At 49.1% G+C, this 14,402-nt stretch overlaps 2 protein-coding genes across 5 annotated transcripts in view; one reads left to right on the forward strand and one right to left on the reverse strand.

Annotated features, from left to right (window-relative positions):
• The window catches only part of CENPP (centromere protein P), a 237,788-nt gene extending 229,055 nt beyond the window's left edge, over window positions 1-8,733 (forward strand). The window contains exons 6-8 of the mRNA XM_081065631.1: window positions 6,936-7,015; window positions 8,002-8,093; window positions 8,438-8,733. Of these exons, the coding sequence (XP_080921757.1) occupies window positions 6,936-7,015; window positions 8,002-8,093; window positions 8,438-8,580 (315 nt within the window). The 3' untranslated portion in view covers window positions 8,581-8,733. The remainder of the gene's footprint in view (window positions 1-6,935; window positions 7,016-8,001; window positions 8,094-8,437) is intronic.
• Window positions 8,734-10,547: 1,814 nt separating this feature from the next.
• The window catches only part of BICD2 (BICD cargo adaptor 2), a 118,363-nt gene continuing 114,508 nt past the window's right edge, over window positions 10,548-14,402 (reverse strand). For 2 of the 4 annotated variants that reach the window (XM_081065615.1, XM_081065618.1), the window contains 2 exons: window positions 13,311-13,390; window positions 10,548-11,119 (listed from right to left, as the gene is read on the reverse strand). In XM_081065615.1, coding sequence (XP_080921741.1) covers window positions 10,894-11,119; window positions 13,311-13,390 — 306 coding nt within the window. In that variant the 3' untranslated portion in view covers window positions 10,548-10,893. Of the gene's footprint in view, window positions 11,120-11,842; window positions 12,004-13,310; window positions 13,391-14,402 lie in introns of all 4 variants that reach the window. The other 2 variants (XR_013994397.1, XM_081065619.1) reach the window with 2 other exon arrangements.

The following is a 14,402-nucleotide window of genomic DNA, read 5'->3' on the forward strand; positions in this document are numbered from 1 at the left end:
TGAAATAGTCCAAGTGAAAAGCAAGGACCTACAACCAATATTACTCTACCAAGCAAATCTATGGTTTAGAATCGAAGGACAGATAAAGAGCTTCCCAGACAACAAAAAGCTGAAGGAGTTCATCACTACCAAACTAGAATTACAAAGAGTCTTAGAGGGACTTCTTTAAGGCAAAAACAAAAACAAAAACACCCTCAAAAATATGAATAATAAAATGGCAGTAACAATTACTTTAAATGTTAAATGGATTAATGCTGCAACCAAAAATCGGTGAGCTGAATGGGTAAAAAACTAAAACCCTTACATTTGAGTATGCTGCCTACAACAGACTCACTTCAGATCTCCAGACACACACAGACTGAAAGTAAAGGGATAGAAAAAGATGTTTCATGAAAATGGAAACAAACTAAAAATCTGGGGTAGTAATACTTATACCAGACAAAATAGACTTTAAAACAAAGTCTATAACACGACAACGAAGGACCCAGTCATCCCTCTTCTGGGTATTTGTCCAAAGAAACCCAAAATGCTACTTCTAGGGGACGTGTGCATCATATGATCATTGCAGCATTAGTTACAATGGCCGAGATGTGGAGGCAGCCTGGGTGTCTTTCCATGGAAGAATGGATAAAGAGGAGGTGGTACATAAATACAATGGAATATTGCTCGGCCAGGGAAGGGAGGGATTCTTGCCATCTGCGGTGGCATGGATGGACCTGAAGGGTATTGTGCTGTGTGGAGTATGTCAGACAGAGAAAGACAGATGTGATGAGATTTCACTTATATGTGGAATCTGAAGAACAAAATAAACAAAAAAGAAACAATCTCATAGATACAGAGAACATTTTGATGGTTGCCAGATGGGAGGGGGTGAGAATGGGTGAAAAGGGGGAAGGGATTAAGAAGATCAAATTGGTAGTTCCAAAATAGTCATGAGGATGTAACATAAAACATATGGAATATAGTCAATAGCATAGTAATAAGTATGTACGGTGCCAGGTAGGGACTAGACTAGTCAGGGGGATCACTGCTTAAATTATGTAAATTTCTAACCACTATGCTGTACATCTAAAATTAATATAAAATAATATTGAACTTCAACTATAACAGAAAAGTTTTAAAAAGGGGTGGGGGGAGTGAAGGAGAATAAGAGGTCCAAATTTCTAGGTATAAAACAAGTCATGGTGATGTAATGTGCAGCATGGGGAATATAGTCAATCATACTGTGATAGCGAGGTACGGTGTCGGATGGTTTCTGGATTTATCGTGGTGATCACTTCCTTAGGTATATAAATGTTGAATAACTATTGTGTATGCCTGACACTAATATAATATTGTATGTTAGCTACATTTTAATAAAAACCTTAGAAAAACTATCATAATAGAAATAGGACTTTAGCTTTACAGTACCACTCTTATATAAATATTGTAAAGAAAAAAAAGCACAAGACAACTTGAAATTTCTAAAGCATCAAAGTATTTAAATCTGTATGTAAAATATTGCTGACTCTCCACAGCTTGTTTTGCTGGGGCTCAAAAAGCTTTATATTAAACTCTCCTTGTTCAAAAAGAGAAAAGCAGTAGTTTCTAATTATGAGAAAATGAATTTTTCAATTACCCAGTTTATTTTTCTTTTATGGATCCTGCTGTTTGTTTTGTATCTGAAAGATCTTTGGCTAACCCAGGATTACAAAGATTTTTCTCCTACGTTTTCCTTCAGAACTTTTATAATTTTAGCTCTTACATTTATATTTATGATCCATCTTAAGTAAATTGTCCCCAGCACCATTTGTTGAGAAGTCTGGGATGAGTTTTTGTCCCACAGTTGATCTCAGTGATCTCACATATCTCTTGACCAGGCTGTCTTAAAGATACAAAATGTTATTACAATGTGACTGGAGCCAAGATAAATGGGGAAAAAACAGTGTTTTCAACAGCTGGTGCTTGAACAATTGGATATTTACAGGCAAAAGAATGAAGTTGGACGTCTACCTCATACCATATACAAAAATTAACTCAAAATGGATCAAAGATCCAATTTTAAAACCTAAAAATACAAAACTCTTAGAAGAAAATAGGTGTAAATCTCTGTGACTTTGGATTGCATTTTTTACCTGTGATTCCAAAAGCACAAGTGAAAAAAGAACAAAAATAGATAAATTGGTCTTCATCAAAATTAAAAACTTTATGCAAGTGACACCATTAAGGAAGTAAAAAGACAGTCCACAGAATGGAAGAGCATTTTAGAAAACCCTGTATCTGACGAGTGATTTGTATCTAGAATATATAAAGAACTATTACAACTCAATAATAGACAGGAAAATAACCTAGTTAAAAAATAGGCAAAGAATCTGATATTTCTCCAAACATGTACAAATGGTCAACACTCGTCTGCACATAATGGTGCGAACATCGCTGGCCATCAGGAAAATGCAAATCAAAACCACAATGAGATACTGCCTCACACCTACTAGAATGGCTAGAATTTTTTTTTTTTAAAAAAAAAGGAAAATAACAGGTGTTGGCCAGGATGTGGAGAAATCAGAACCCTCTAACATTGCAGAAGAAATTAGGGCAGTTTGGCAGTTCTTCAAGTGGTTATGTAGTTAGATGACCAGCAGTTCCATTCCTAGGTATATAACCAAGAGAAATGGAAACCTGTCCACGTGAAAACCTGTATACAAATATTCATTGCAGTCTTATTCCCGACAGCCACAAAGTAGAGACCACCTGAGTGCCGCCCTGCCGATGAACAAACAAACGTATCAGCATGCCCACGCAGTGGGGCGGGAAGTCTTCAGCAGGGGCGTGAAGTGCTGACACGCGGGTGAGCCCTGAAAACACACTTGGAGAGGCCAGTCACCAAGGCCACATTGTATGACTGATTCCATTTGTATGAAATACCTAGAACAGGGAGGTCTGTCGAGACAGAAGTAGATTAGTGGTTGTTTATGGCTGGGTGGGGATGAGGGCGTGCTGAGGGGGTTCAGGGGCGGTAGCTGAAGGGTACAGTTTCTTTACAGGGTGATGAAAACACCTGGGTTTAGGGCCAGCCCAGTGACTCAAGCGGTTGGAGCTCCATGCTCCTGACTCTGAAGGCTGCCGGTTCGATTCCCACATGGGCCAGTGGGCTCTCAACCACAAGATTGCCAGTTTGATTCCTTGACTCCCGCAAGGGATGGTGGGCTCCGCCCCCTGCAACTGAGATTGAACACGGCATCTTGAACTGAGCTGCCGCTGAGCTCCAGAATGGCTCAGTTGGTTGGAGTGCGTCCTCTCAACCACAAGGTTTCCGGTTCGACTCCCGCGGGGGATAGTGGGCTGTGCCCCTTGCAACTGGAAAACGGCAACTGGAAAACGGCAACTGGAAAACGGCAACTGGAAAACGGCAACTGGAAAACGGCAACTGGAAAACGGCAACTGGAAAACGGCAACTGGAAAACGGCAACTGGAAAACGGCAACTGGAAAACGGCAACTGGAAAACGGCAACTGGAAAACGGCAACTGGAAAACGGCAACTGGAAAACGGCAACTGGAAAACGGCAACTGGAAAACGGCAACTGGAAAACGGCAACTGGAAAACGGCAACTGGAAAACGGCAACTGGAAAACGGCAACTGGAAAACGGCAACTGGACCCGGAGCTGGGCGGCGCCCTCCACCGCTGGGATTGAAAGGGCAACAACTTCACTAGGAAAAGGGGCCTGGAAGTGCACACTGTTCCCCAATTAAGTCCTGTTCCTCTTCCCCAATAAAATCTTTAAAAAAACAAAAAAAAACCACCTGGGTTTAGAAAGGGGTTGATAATTATATAACCTGATGAATACACTGAGACCCATTGAATTATACACTTTAAAGGAGTGAATTTTATGTGAATTATATCCCAATTTTCAAAAAACAAAATCACTGAATCTTTGGGAAAATACTAAAGTCAAGTAGAATTATTAGGTTGGTACAAAAGTAATTGTGGTTTAAAAGGTTAAAAATAATTGCAAAAACCGCAATTACTTTTCTGTGGACTTTCCAGGGTACATTTATACTCAGGATTCAAGGTTCCCCATTTGGGCTGGTACAACTGATAATGCACACGAGGCTGGTTTGCTCTAAAGCTCTGTTTAAAAATGTATCCTGTTGGGACCAGCATCCAGCAGCCATTCCAACAGCAGGGAGTCTCAGGCATACTACTGGGGCTGGATATTGAATTGCCAACATTTTCCTGCCACCATTTTCCTGTTATAAACACCAGGGAGTCCTGCGTGCAAACCCCAGCCATATGGCAGGCAGCTGAACAAACAGCCATGAAGTCGGCGCTCACGACAAGCTGCCTGGGGAAGCCGGGCCGTCTGTGCAAAGCCCGTGTCACAGAGCTGCACCCTGGCTTCCCAGACATGGCGAATGCACAGGCCTTCCCTCCCGTTCACTTTCTTTAGGTCCCAGACCTGGGCCTTGGTTTATTGGGGGCAGAATGTGAAATATCGGAGGTGCTTTTCAGATCAGGCTGATAATTTTACAACTAACCTTTTTTGGGGGTAGCTTTTTCATGGAAAGTGTTCTAAACCATATTGACCAGATCTCCTTCTTAGCAGTGACATCTATCTTAACCCTTTCTTGGTGATTCTGCTGTCTAATACAGTAACGTAAAACTTTCAGTGGCTGTTGAAATATGCTAATCTTATGCTCAAGCCCATTTTGCATTTAGAGTTGTATCATTTTTCACAACTTTCTGTCTTCTCTCTCCAAGCCACCTGTTCCCTTCCGTTGATGAGACCCACTCTGTGTTTCTAAGCAGTGACCGTGGCTACGCTCTGCTCTTTATGTTTTCTCCCTAGGGTGCTCATCAGCTTTCTTCCTGTCTGTGTTGTGTTCTGAACATATGTGAGGTCAGCAGGGAAGTGAATGACACTGAACAAATGGGGCAATATTGTTAATTTGTGTAAAAGGAAACTTTCCATACATCCCTTCAAAGCTCTCTAGAAACACACTGAATGCCTTCACCTCTTCCTAATGTCAGCATTTCTACTTTTGGTGTTTGTTTTTTAAAAGAAAACCTGTACGGAGTAGTTTATTTTTTAGTGGAAGCTTCCAATCTGTAAGTCCTCCTGTGGCTCACAAGGCCTGGAGAGTCTGTGAGGGCCCCTTGGAGGCTGAGCCTGCAGCCTTTGTGCCCCCTCGGGCCTCACGCTGGAGCGGCCCAGACCACACGCTGCTGCATTCCTGACTCTTCGCTATATTCCTTATACAGTTGTTGCTAATATAGAAAAGCTTGAGGTTTAAAAATCAGCCAGCACTTTCCATTTGAAACCCTAAGGTACACATTTTCAAATAAAAACTGTTGCAGTGAAATGAGACGTGGTCTGTAAGCTTAAGCCAGCCCCCCCACCCCCACCCCCCGAGCATTTGGCCGGAACAGCTTGGGGTTTGGACACGTTCTTGCTCCGTCGGCATCTTTCACACATGGAGCTGAGAGCACTGGACTCTCATGCTGGGAACAGGCTCACTGATATGTGGGTTAACCCTTTGAAAGCTATGACCCATTTTGTCCCCACGAGTCCTCATTTGACAGAGCTGAGCTCACGCCACCAAATGGAAGCCTGTGGCCTCAGGGAGGCCCGTCCTCTGTAGCCCACAGGCTCTGCCCTTGGTCCCATCTTGGGAGGTTCTCTGACTGGCTTCTAGAGGGAGCATTTCTCAGATGAAGCAGCACCTCACTGTCCTTCTATGGGGCCTGGAGTGGAGGTGGCTACATTTGGGTTTGGGTTTGGAACACGCGGGCATGAGTCTGAGTTCAGCATCGGCCTACGTGCTGTTTCTGCAGCAGGGCTGTGACAACAAGGAAAGAAATGTGTCTCAAAAACTGATCCTAGGAACTCGAAATCTCACTCTGGAGCTTAGCTTAATGGTGTCTGTCCTGTCACCCAGCTCTGCGATCTGTTCTCACAAGAACAGACTGACGTTTTTCCAACAACCGATAAGATGGGGTCGCTCGTTCCTCTACCCACTGTGAACGTTCTGTTCAGATTCCTACAAGGCTTTGTTGTTGTTCTAATGAGCTGAAGGCCAAGTCTAAACTCAGGTGTCAGTTCTGACATCCTGAAGATTCCTTGGCCCCGCTGTGAATGGTACCAAGTAGCAGACATTTGCAGAAAGATTATCCTACATGGGGAAAACCAGCCCTGCCTAGAAATTTGTGAAATTCCATTTCATTTCTCTGTTTCAGACAGAATGCTTTTGACTCTAAAATGGTGCAGGAGCTCATCATGAAGCTGCCTTTCCCCAAACTCGTTACCCAGATCAGCGGGGGAAACGGACAGTTCGACAGGAGAGTGGGCGCCATCTGCCCTCTGTTACCGGCATGCAGGCCAGGGCCATTCGGTGGCCAGGGTGAGGAGGGATGCGCTGAGGGCGTCCGCTGTGGGGGGCCAGCCCACAGGACTCAGTCTGAAAGACTTCAAGCTAATTGCTAAAGCTCTAGAGAAAAGCAGCTGCTTTACAGCGAGAAACTGGCAGACAGTATCACCTCAGTCATCTGGGCCTCACCTTTGTGAGTCAGTTGAACTCTGGTCACAGGGACACTCCACAGCACGACTGGCCTCAAGGACAGACCAGGGGCAGCATCAGGTTGGAGGGGACCGAGGAGGCAGGATGGGCATGGGCTTCAGGACTTGGGTGGATAAGCTGGTGAAACCAGAAGGAAGTTAGTTGTTCTGTAACATGCCAACATTGGGGAGTTGACAGTGCGGCAGCCTGGAGGCCATGTGGCCATGGAAAGCTCTAGAATGGCAGCGCCAGTGAGCACATGAGTGTGGATGGCCATGGCCAGGGCGCCACAATGCCGTGTGCTGGACAAGTGACTGGCACGTCGAAACTGAGACTCTCAGGAACGTGAGAGACACGTCTTCTCAGTCACTTCCTCTGTGAATGCTTTTTCTCCCCACAGGAGAAGTACCCAGAGGCCGTGCACCTCCCGGAGGGGGCCTCTGCCAGCTACATGAGTGTCCAGAGCACCAGCCAGCCTGGGTGAGTGCAGGTGCCCTGTGGGACCCGGGGCTGTCCCTGCCAGCCAAGTCCCTCCCCAGCAATCAGAGTGTTGTTTCCTGTTAAAAGTGGGGATTATGAATAGAGGACAAATGTAAACTACCTAAGTGATATCTTAAAAAATGTCTATGGAGTAATAACAGATAGCAACCAATGGCAGGAAAGCAGGAGGGGGGCCTCGCTGAGGGAGGGTGCAGGGGACAGTAAATGTCTGCACAGCCATTGCTGGTGTCACTGCAGGGGTCCTTTGGGGACCAGAGAAGGGAGTCCAGGAAGAGGTGGAGCGTTCTGATCAACTTATTTCAGAGAAGTTTAGAGGCAGCGAGCGCTCATCTGGGCCTTTCAGCCGCCTGCATGTGGAGAGAGTACCTGTGTGGCGGGCGTGGTGACGGCACACGAGCGCCAGAAGATGGTGCCACAGTTACGTAGGCCTCTGGGGCGGAGCTTTTCATAACAAATCAGTTAGCACACGTCCCCTCTGGTGTGTGGAGCTGTAGCACGTTCATTCTCAGTGCTTAGACTCTGCTTGGTGAATGTGTGTGTTTCCGCGTTTTTCAGGGCGTGAGCACGTGGCTGACTTGTCCTGTCCTACTGTCTCTACCCTTCCTGTTCGTGTCTGCACACGGGGCTCAGCTTCCCTTGGGCACATACCTAGAAATGCAGTCCCTGCATCGCAGGGTCCATTCAGCTGTCACTGCCGAGTTCTTTTCAAAGGAGTTTATCAATTCGTATCATTTTCAGTTCCTGTTGCTCTACGTCTGTACTTCACGTGTGCAGTCACACTGACCCTCGTGGGTACAAGACAGTATCTCCTGTCGTCTTCGTTTCTATTTTCCTGTTTGTGATATCTAATGGGCCATTCGTCCTCGTCCACGGGTGACGCCTTCAGGAGCAGCCGTGTCCTCGCTCCGCAGTTTACTCTCTCCACCAGGTGTCTAAGGCACTTAGTCGTGGATCGTCCCTTTCAGGTTTGAGCTAGTGATCGTTTGGAGGATACAGACAGATGAAGAAGGGAAGGTCCTGCCGAAGCTGGATCTTCTCACCAAAGTGCCACGTCAAGGTAGGCAGGGCCCATAGGTGTTCTGCTGATAACGTGCCTGACAGACACGCCTACTTGTGTTATCTGGTCTTACACGACAAGAATCAGAAGTTGAAATCTCATTATTGTGCATTTTATATCAGTTTTTAAAGTATTTTTATCACTGATCACTCAAAAAGCACATGTGGGGGCATTATAGCCCCAAGACCCTCCTGCCTGGTTGCACGGGGGTGGCCTGTCTGCCTTTGGCCCACAGGTGAGTGAGTGCTTCCCTCCCGATCCCCACACAGTCCCTTCAGCGCGGCCAGTCAGGGAGGACACAGGGGTCTCAGGGACGTCTCTTAGCCAGTTTGTTTTCTTTACAGCCCTGGAGCTGGACAAGAAGGGAGTCATAGAAACTGCTGCTGTCGGCTTCCGAGCCCTGCTGAGCGTGCTGGGCATTGAGGCCGCTCTGGAGAGCCTGCTGAGTGTGCTCTGCACGGAGCACGGCGGCCAGTCCCCACAGTGAGCAGCGGGCTGGCCTTGCACTGACTGGCAACGCTTGCTGTCTTCCGCTTGGAAGACACACCTTTAGAACATGTTGTCTGTGCCGTTGCCACATTATAACTAAACTGTCAGGACATGAAAAATAAATACAGCTATTTAAATGCAAAATGCATTTAACAAGTGATGTGGAGTGTATTTTTTTAAAAAGTTAATATTTGAGAAAGTCTGGGAGTGGATGTGTGTCCTTGGACTCGAGAGTTGTGCCCCCAGCCCCGCCCAGCTCGCAGTCTGAGGGCGGAGGCAGCCGCCCGCCACCTGGGGCTCCTGGAGCCTCGTTTCATGGACACTCGTCAGACCCCCAGGAGACGTGCCCCGACCTCACCGCCAGCAGAAACCACTGGAAGGCAGCCCTTGGAGGCGTTCACAGCGCCTCTCAGCGTGTCCTCTGCTGTTCACCCTTCATGGTGGTACAAGAAGTGAAACAGGAGCTTAGCAAAGGCCGGGAGAGTGAAGACTACTGCCCATTGCACGGGGCCTCGGACCCCGGCCCCTGCACAGGGCTTAGTCCTCAGCACTGATCGACCTCAGTCACCCACTGGAAATGTTGCAACTGCTGACAACAAGGCATCAGTGGAGCGAATGCCACCAGCTGGGGAGAGGCTGTGGTGGGGTGAGCCCAGCAAAGGGTGGTACCCAGACTGCCTGGCAGGGGTGCCCAGCTAGCTCCTCTCCCCCCAAGTTTCAGACTGTCCAGCCAGGACAGCCTGGGGGCCGCCCAGCCCACCTCCTTGAGGGGCCAGGGTGCCAGAGCCTCGTGCACATGGCAGTGCTGGGCCTGACCGGGTCCTACCCACCTCACGCCCGCCCCAGACCAGCCACAGGAAACATCCTCCAGCCAAACCAACACTTCCCTCCCCACGCTCCAGCCTGTGACCCGCCCGTGGGAACGCAGCTCCATGCATGTCCCTGCAGGTGGAGCCTCCAAAGCCCCCAGGCCCCAACACACTCACAGATGTGAGGCATGTGTCATTTCAGTAGCTATTTGACCCTCCGAGTACAGACGTAAGAAGTAAATGTTAGGACACAATTGAAGAATAAATTCTAGATGAGCTGGCTTGATTCAAACAAGTGTAATTCTCAAGTTATCGCAAAATTCCCCACAAAAATGTACAATCAGCAAAATAGTTTCATTTTTCATGTAACATTTTCATATAATTCCATGGTTTCACTAATATTATAATGTTACAATAAGCCTTCATTAGTCCTTCAAAATGATGATATAAATAACTAATCTGTACAACCTACCATAGAATAAAAAAACCGAAGCCAAGATCCCCAGCAGTTTTCGTAGCAGCCAGGCACACCTTTGGTGACCCTGCAGTGCCAGCCAGGAGTCATGCGTCTTGCAGAAACAAGGCCTTGGGGAGCCGGCAGGGAGGTGGCCCAGCACCACTGGAGGCTGCAAACAGCACACATCTCAGTGAGACCGGGGAGGGACAGGCACAGGGAGGCGGGAAAAGTCTGGCTCTCACAGAACTGGCTGAGGTTCCCCAAACACCCCAAAATGCCAGGAACACAGAGCTGGAAGGAACACAGCAGCCGTGACAGCCGCCCTGAGCACAGCAGCTCAGTGTCGCAGCTGCTTCCAGCTTCCACAGCAGCAATTTCAGGTGGGAAAGAACGCCTGGTCTCCCCTAAAGTTAGAGATAAAGTCATTCAGCAAAAAACAGAACAAAAGAATGGACGTCAACGCTCAAACGAGTGGTGTCACCCCTGACCTGAGTCCGGCCATCCCTGCTGAGCCTGTGCAGAGTTGGGGGCCTGGCACCTCTCGAGGGACCCGAGTCATACTGTTCAGAAGCGACATCTTCACCAACACACATCGCTCTGCAGCAGGGAACCACCGAACCTGTGCTGACGTGTGGCTTCATTAAAAAAGTGACCAAGTAGCGCAGCCGAGAAAGTTCCAGTAGTATCCATGTTTTCTTAAAAGTCCAAACTAACATGTACGTGATGATTCAAGTTTTCTATGCTGAGAGCCTGGTGGTAGGAGATGCAACGCTCGGGTCTTACGATAAGGCTGTTACTTTAGAGAGTGGACAGGAGCCCCGGGCAGGAGGGAGGCCGCCCCCCCACAGGGCTCACGTGACATTCCTTGTCCCAGGAGATGTTCCTAGTGCTCTTCCATTCTGTGTCTCCCAGAAATAGTCCCACCTGAACAGTGGTTAAAAAGCAAAGACATTCACAGCAAAATTCACCCAACACAAGAGAAAACAGCTCTATCTTTCACCCTTCACATTCCATGTTCAAGTTTCAAAGGCACCACAGGGACGCACTAGACCTTGCGGAGAACCAGGGTGCAGTCTTCGCTTCCCTTGAAGCCGGCGGGCGCCCTGGCGGCGTCGGCGGTGCGCACAGCCTTGCAGTAGTAGTTGACTATCTTGCTGTCCAGCTTGTACTGATGAGGGATGCTGTCGTAGGGCTTCAGGTCGAGGTCCAGCACAGACACGGAGAAGGCAAGCCTGGACCTGGACGACGGGACAATGGGCCTTTGACCGGAGCTGCAAGTAGAAAAGCAATCTCAGAGCCCCAGGTGCTGTCATCACCACTCAGGGCGCGTCCACACCCCCCCCCCCGTCCATTTGTGCTCAGAGCTTCTGTGGTGACACCCGCCACCCAACCCAATGGAGGGGCTTAAAGTGTGGAAAGGTGGGAAAACAATTGTGCACAACACGCAAATCGCTGTTCTCCATAGCTCAGCAGCATACGTGAATGCTGAAAAGGTGACTAGTGTGGGCCAGGCATTGCAGAGCTAAGGAAAAGCACAGGGCAAGTCTGGCGATTCACAGCCAAATGGACAAAGTGCCAAGACAGACTCCTGTCCATGCCTCCCCGTGTCTGTGACACCTGAGCTCCGCTCTGCTGTTTCACGTGGGGACAGAGCTGGTTTCGTGCTTTCTTCTCAAATCATATCTCCGGTGGTTTGTATTTTGGCTTAGTTTTGTGGTTTCTCTAAACATCAGAATAGTCATACGCTTGTAACAAAATATGAACAACTGCTTGTACTTAAAAGCACGTGCAGACTAATCCTGAATTTTGTGCAGTGCTGCGGCCCACGGAGCTGCGTGTGCTCGGTGCGCAGTCCGCACGCAGGCGGCTGGTCACAGGCATTAGGGGAGTGCACTGTGGCTGCAGGAACGAGTCCGGAGTCCTGGCTTCCTCATGCTCACTACTATTTAACTCGTAGTAAGAAAGCATTAAAATAAATCAAGCGAACAACACACCAACTTCAAAAGCTCCTGCCTGGGAGAGAAGGCCGCCGAACACAGTCCTGCTCTGATGAAGCTCATTGAGGCCTAGACTCTCTCTGGCTTAATTCTTGCTCCAAAATACAGCTGACAGGAAGAACGAATTCAGGCCGCGTTGCTGGGCTCTTAAGTTCCTCCTGAACAGCAGAGAGCACGTTTGCAAATCAAGGTCTTGCTTCGTAGTCTCTTCTCTAAGCCTAAAACCTGAGCTCCCTGCAGCTGGGCTTGGGACAAGCCACGTCTCCAGCTCTCAACAGGGCTACACATTTTAAAGGACACCTCAATTTCTCACTTGAGAACCAGCACCCAACAAAATGACGTGAACCCACACAGAGGCTGGTCACAGCCCCCTGTGAGCCCAGGGTGAGGCCCCTGACGCCTACACGCTTTGCCACCCTGGGGCTGAGACAGCTGCCCCTGTGGCTCCAAACGTTTTAGACACGTGTCCCCACTCCTCTCCCAACGTGTCAGTTTCTCCTGAGGGTCTCAGGGCCCCAGGTCCTCAGCCAGCCCCTCACGTTTCCACAGCCAGACTGCGTCTTGGCCTCAGGCAGGCTGGTATCTGGGTGGTTCTCTCTCACCCAACACTAGCTTAATCCAGTGAACAGACTCCTCGTAGCGAAGCACTGGGGGCATTTTCTTCAGGGATAACAGGAGTTTCCAACAAAACAGAACAACCTTTTTTGTATTTCATACATGTCCCTGTGTGGCTCCTATCAGAAAATGGACAATTCTGTGCCTGCCAGGAAGTAGGACTCCTGGGAATGTGTAGTTCAAAAACATCAGAAAAACAGGTGGCTGGAAGCCAGTGACAAGGTCATCCTGACCCAGGATCATTTGCCAGAAGGATGCAGAACATTCCACAAATACTGTGTGTGAGGTTCTGCTCCCTGCAGATCAGCGCTGAGACTGCCATCTAATTACTAAGGTTCCCAGGTTCAGTCTGAATTCCTAAAAACAGCGGGGAGGAGACTGGATGACAGCGCTGTCTAGGGAGAGAGGCTGCAAGCGGGAAGCAGAACGGGCATGTGCTGTTTCAAAGGCTTTGAAATGGCTGGAGGCCGGCTCCTCAGGCCTGGAAGAGGGGAGGAGAAGGCCCACGGGAGCCTCTCTCAGGCCCTGCCGCCCACACAGGAGCTCGGGGCTGCCTGAGAGAGAAAGGGGTGCATACTACAGGGTCCAAAGTGCTTCTGAGTCCTCAGGGTATTTTCTTAGAAAATAAAAGTAATCTCTAAGTTAATAGAACAATCTTTTAAAACTGTTCTCCATAAATGGCTTTTTGACTCAATTACAAGTGCCTAGAGAGCAAGAGTTAGTACGCGGCATGACATCAAGTAGCCTGGGGTCAGCCTCGGTTAATGAAAGGGAGCCTGCGTGGGGCTCTGAATGTGGGGGAACCCTGTCAGACCACAGACTGCGTGCCACACAGCGGGGGGCGTCTCACCTCGCATCCTGCAGACAGGGGGACAGCGCGATCATGATGGAGCAGTCCTTCGCAGTCATGGCGACCCGGTACTGCTGCACCTGTGGGGGGGACAGGTGAGGTGGGGGGGGCCTGCCAACCTGCCCCCTGACCTGGCGGCAAGCAGCCTATGGGCGGCGACCTCCAGCCCGGAGACGAGGCCTTGTCTTCCGCGAGGCACCCGCAGTCGCCTTAGGAAAGGAGCACGAGATGCTTCGGCTGCTCCTATGCTGCGCTGAGCCAGCATCGCCCCCACCTCAGCGTGGTGGCACCCCGACATCCCCCAGCGCCTGCTCGGAGCAAGAGAACCTACCTCAGGGCACATGGCGCACCACAGTGTCATGCAGCCTCCTGGAATGACGCCGCAGACAGAGGGATCACCGAATTGTGTGTTAAGTCACTTCCAGCCTCACAGTGAGCCCACAGGCAGACACTGCTAGTGTCCTGGCTTACAGATGAGGAAACAGACACAGGCCAACCTTCCGCTCTGCACTGCCAGATACACCAGGACAGGACTCACATCCAGGCGTCTGGGCTCTGAACCTTGTGGAGTCCGAGCACAGGCAGGTGGGTCCACACTGACCCAGGATGACCTTCACCAGGGCTGTCGCCTCACACCGCATGGTCTGCAAGGCCTGACGTGTAAGGCCATGTGTGTGCTCACATGTGTGTCCCAGACAGCGAGGAGCTCGGCACTTCTCCCCTTCTTTTTTGAACTTTCATGTATCATTTGAATTTTTTTAGATTGAATAGCTCTCACTTTTACAAAAATAAACTAGTTTCCAAAAAGTAAGTGGGCCTTACACATTATCACTGGCCCCAACATTTGTGTGATGTCTCCCTTTCAGGCGTCCCCCTACGCGTCACTCAACTAGGAGGACCCGCGCTGAGAAAACATCCAAGCTTTACCTCCCACACACAGGACTGTCCAGGAAGGGCTGGAGGGCGCCCAGGTGTGTGTTCTCCAGGCCTTAGGACGGCTCTGCTCGGGGCCTACAAAACCTTTAGAAAGAAAAAGTGGCTCCTCTCCTTCCACTACTCATGTAGCTAAGAAATCAGATATTTCACAAAATA

Source organism: Rhinolophus hipposideros, assembly GCF_964194185.1.
Source record: "Rhinolophus hipposideros genome assembly, chromosome: 11".
Taxonomy (NCBI): domain Eukaryota; kingdom Metazoa; phylum Chordata; class Mammalia; order Chiroptera; family Rhinolophidae; genus Rhinolophus; species Rhinolophus hipposideros.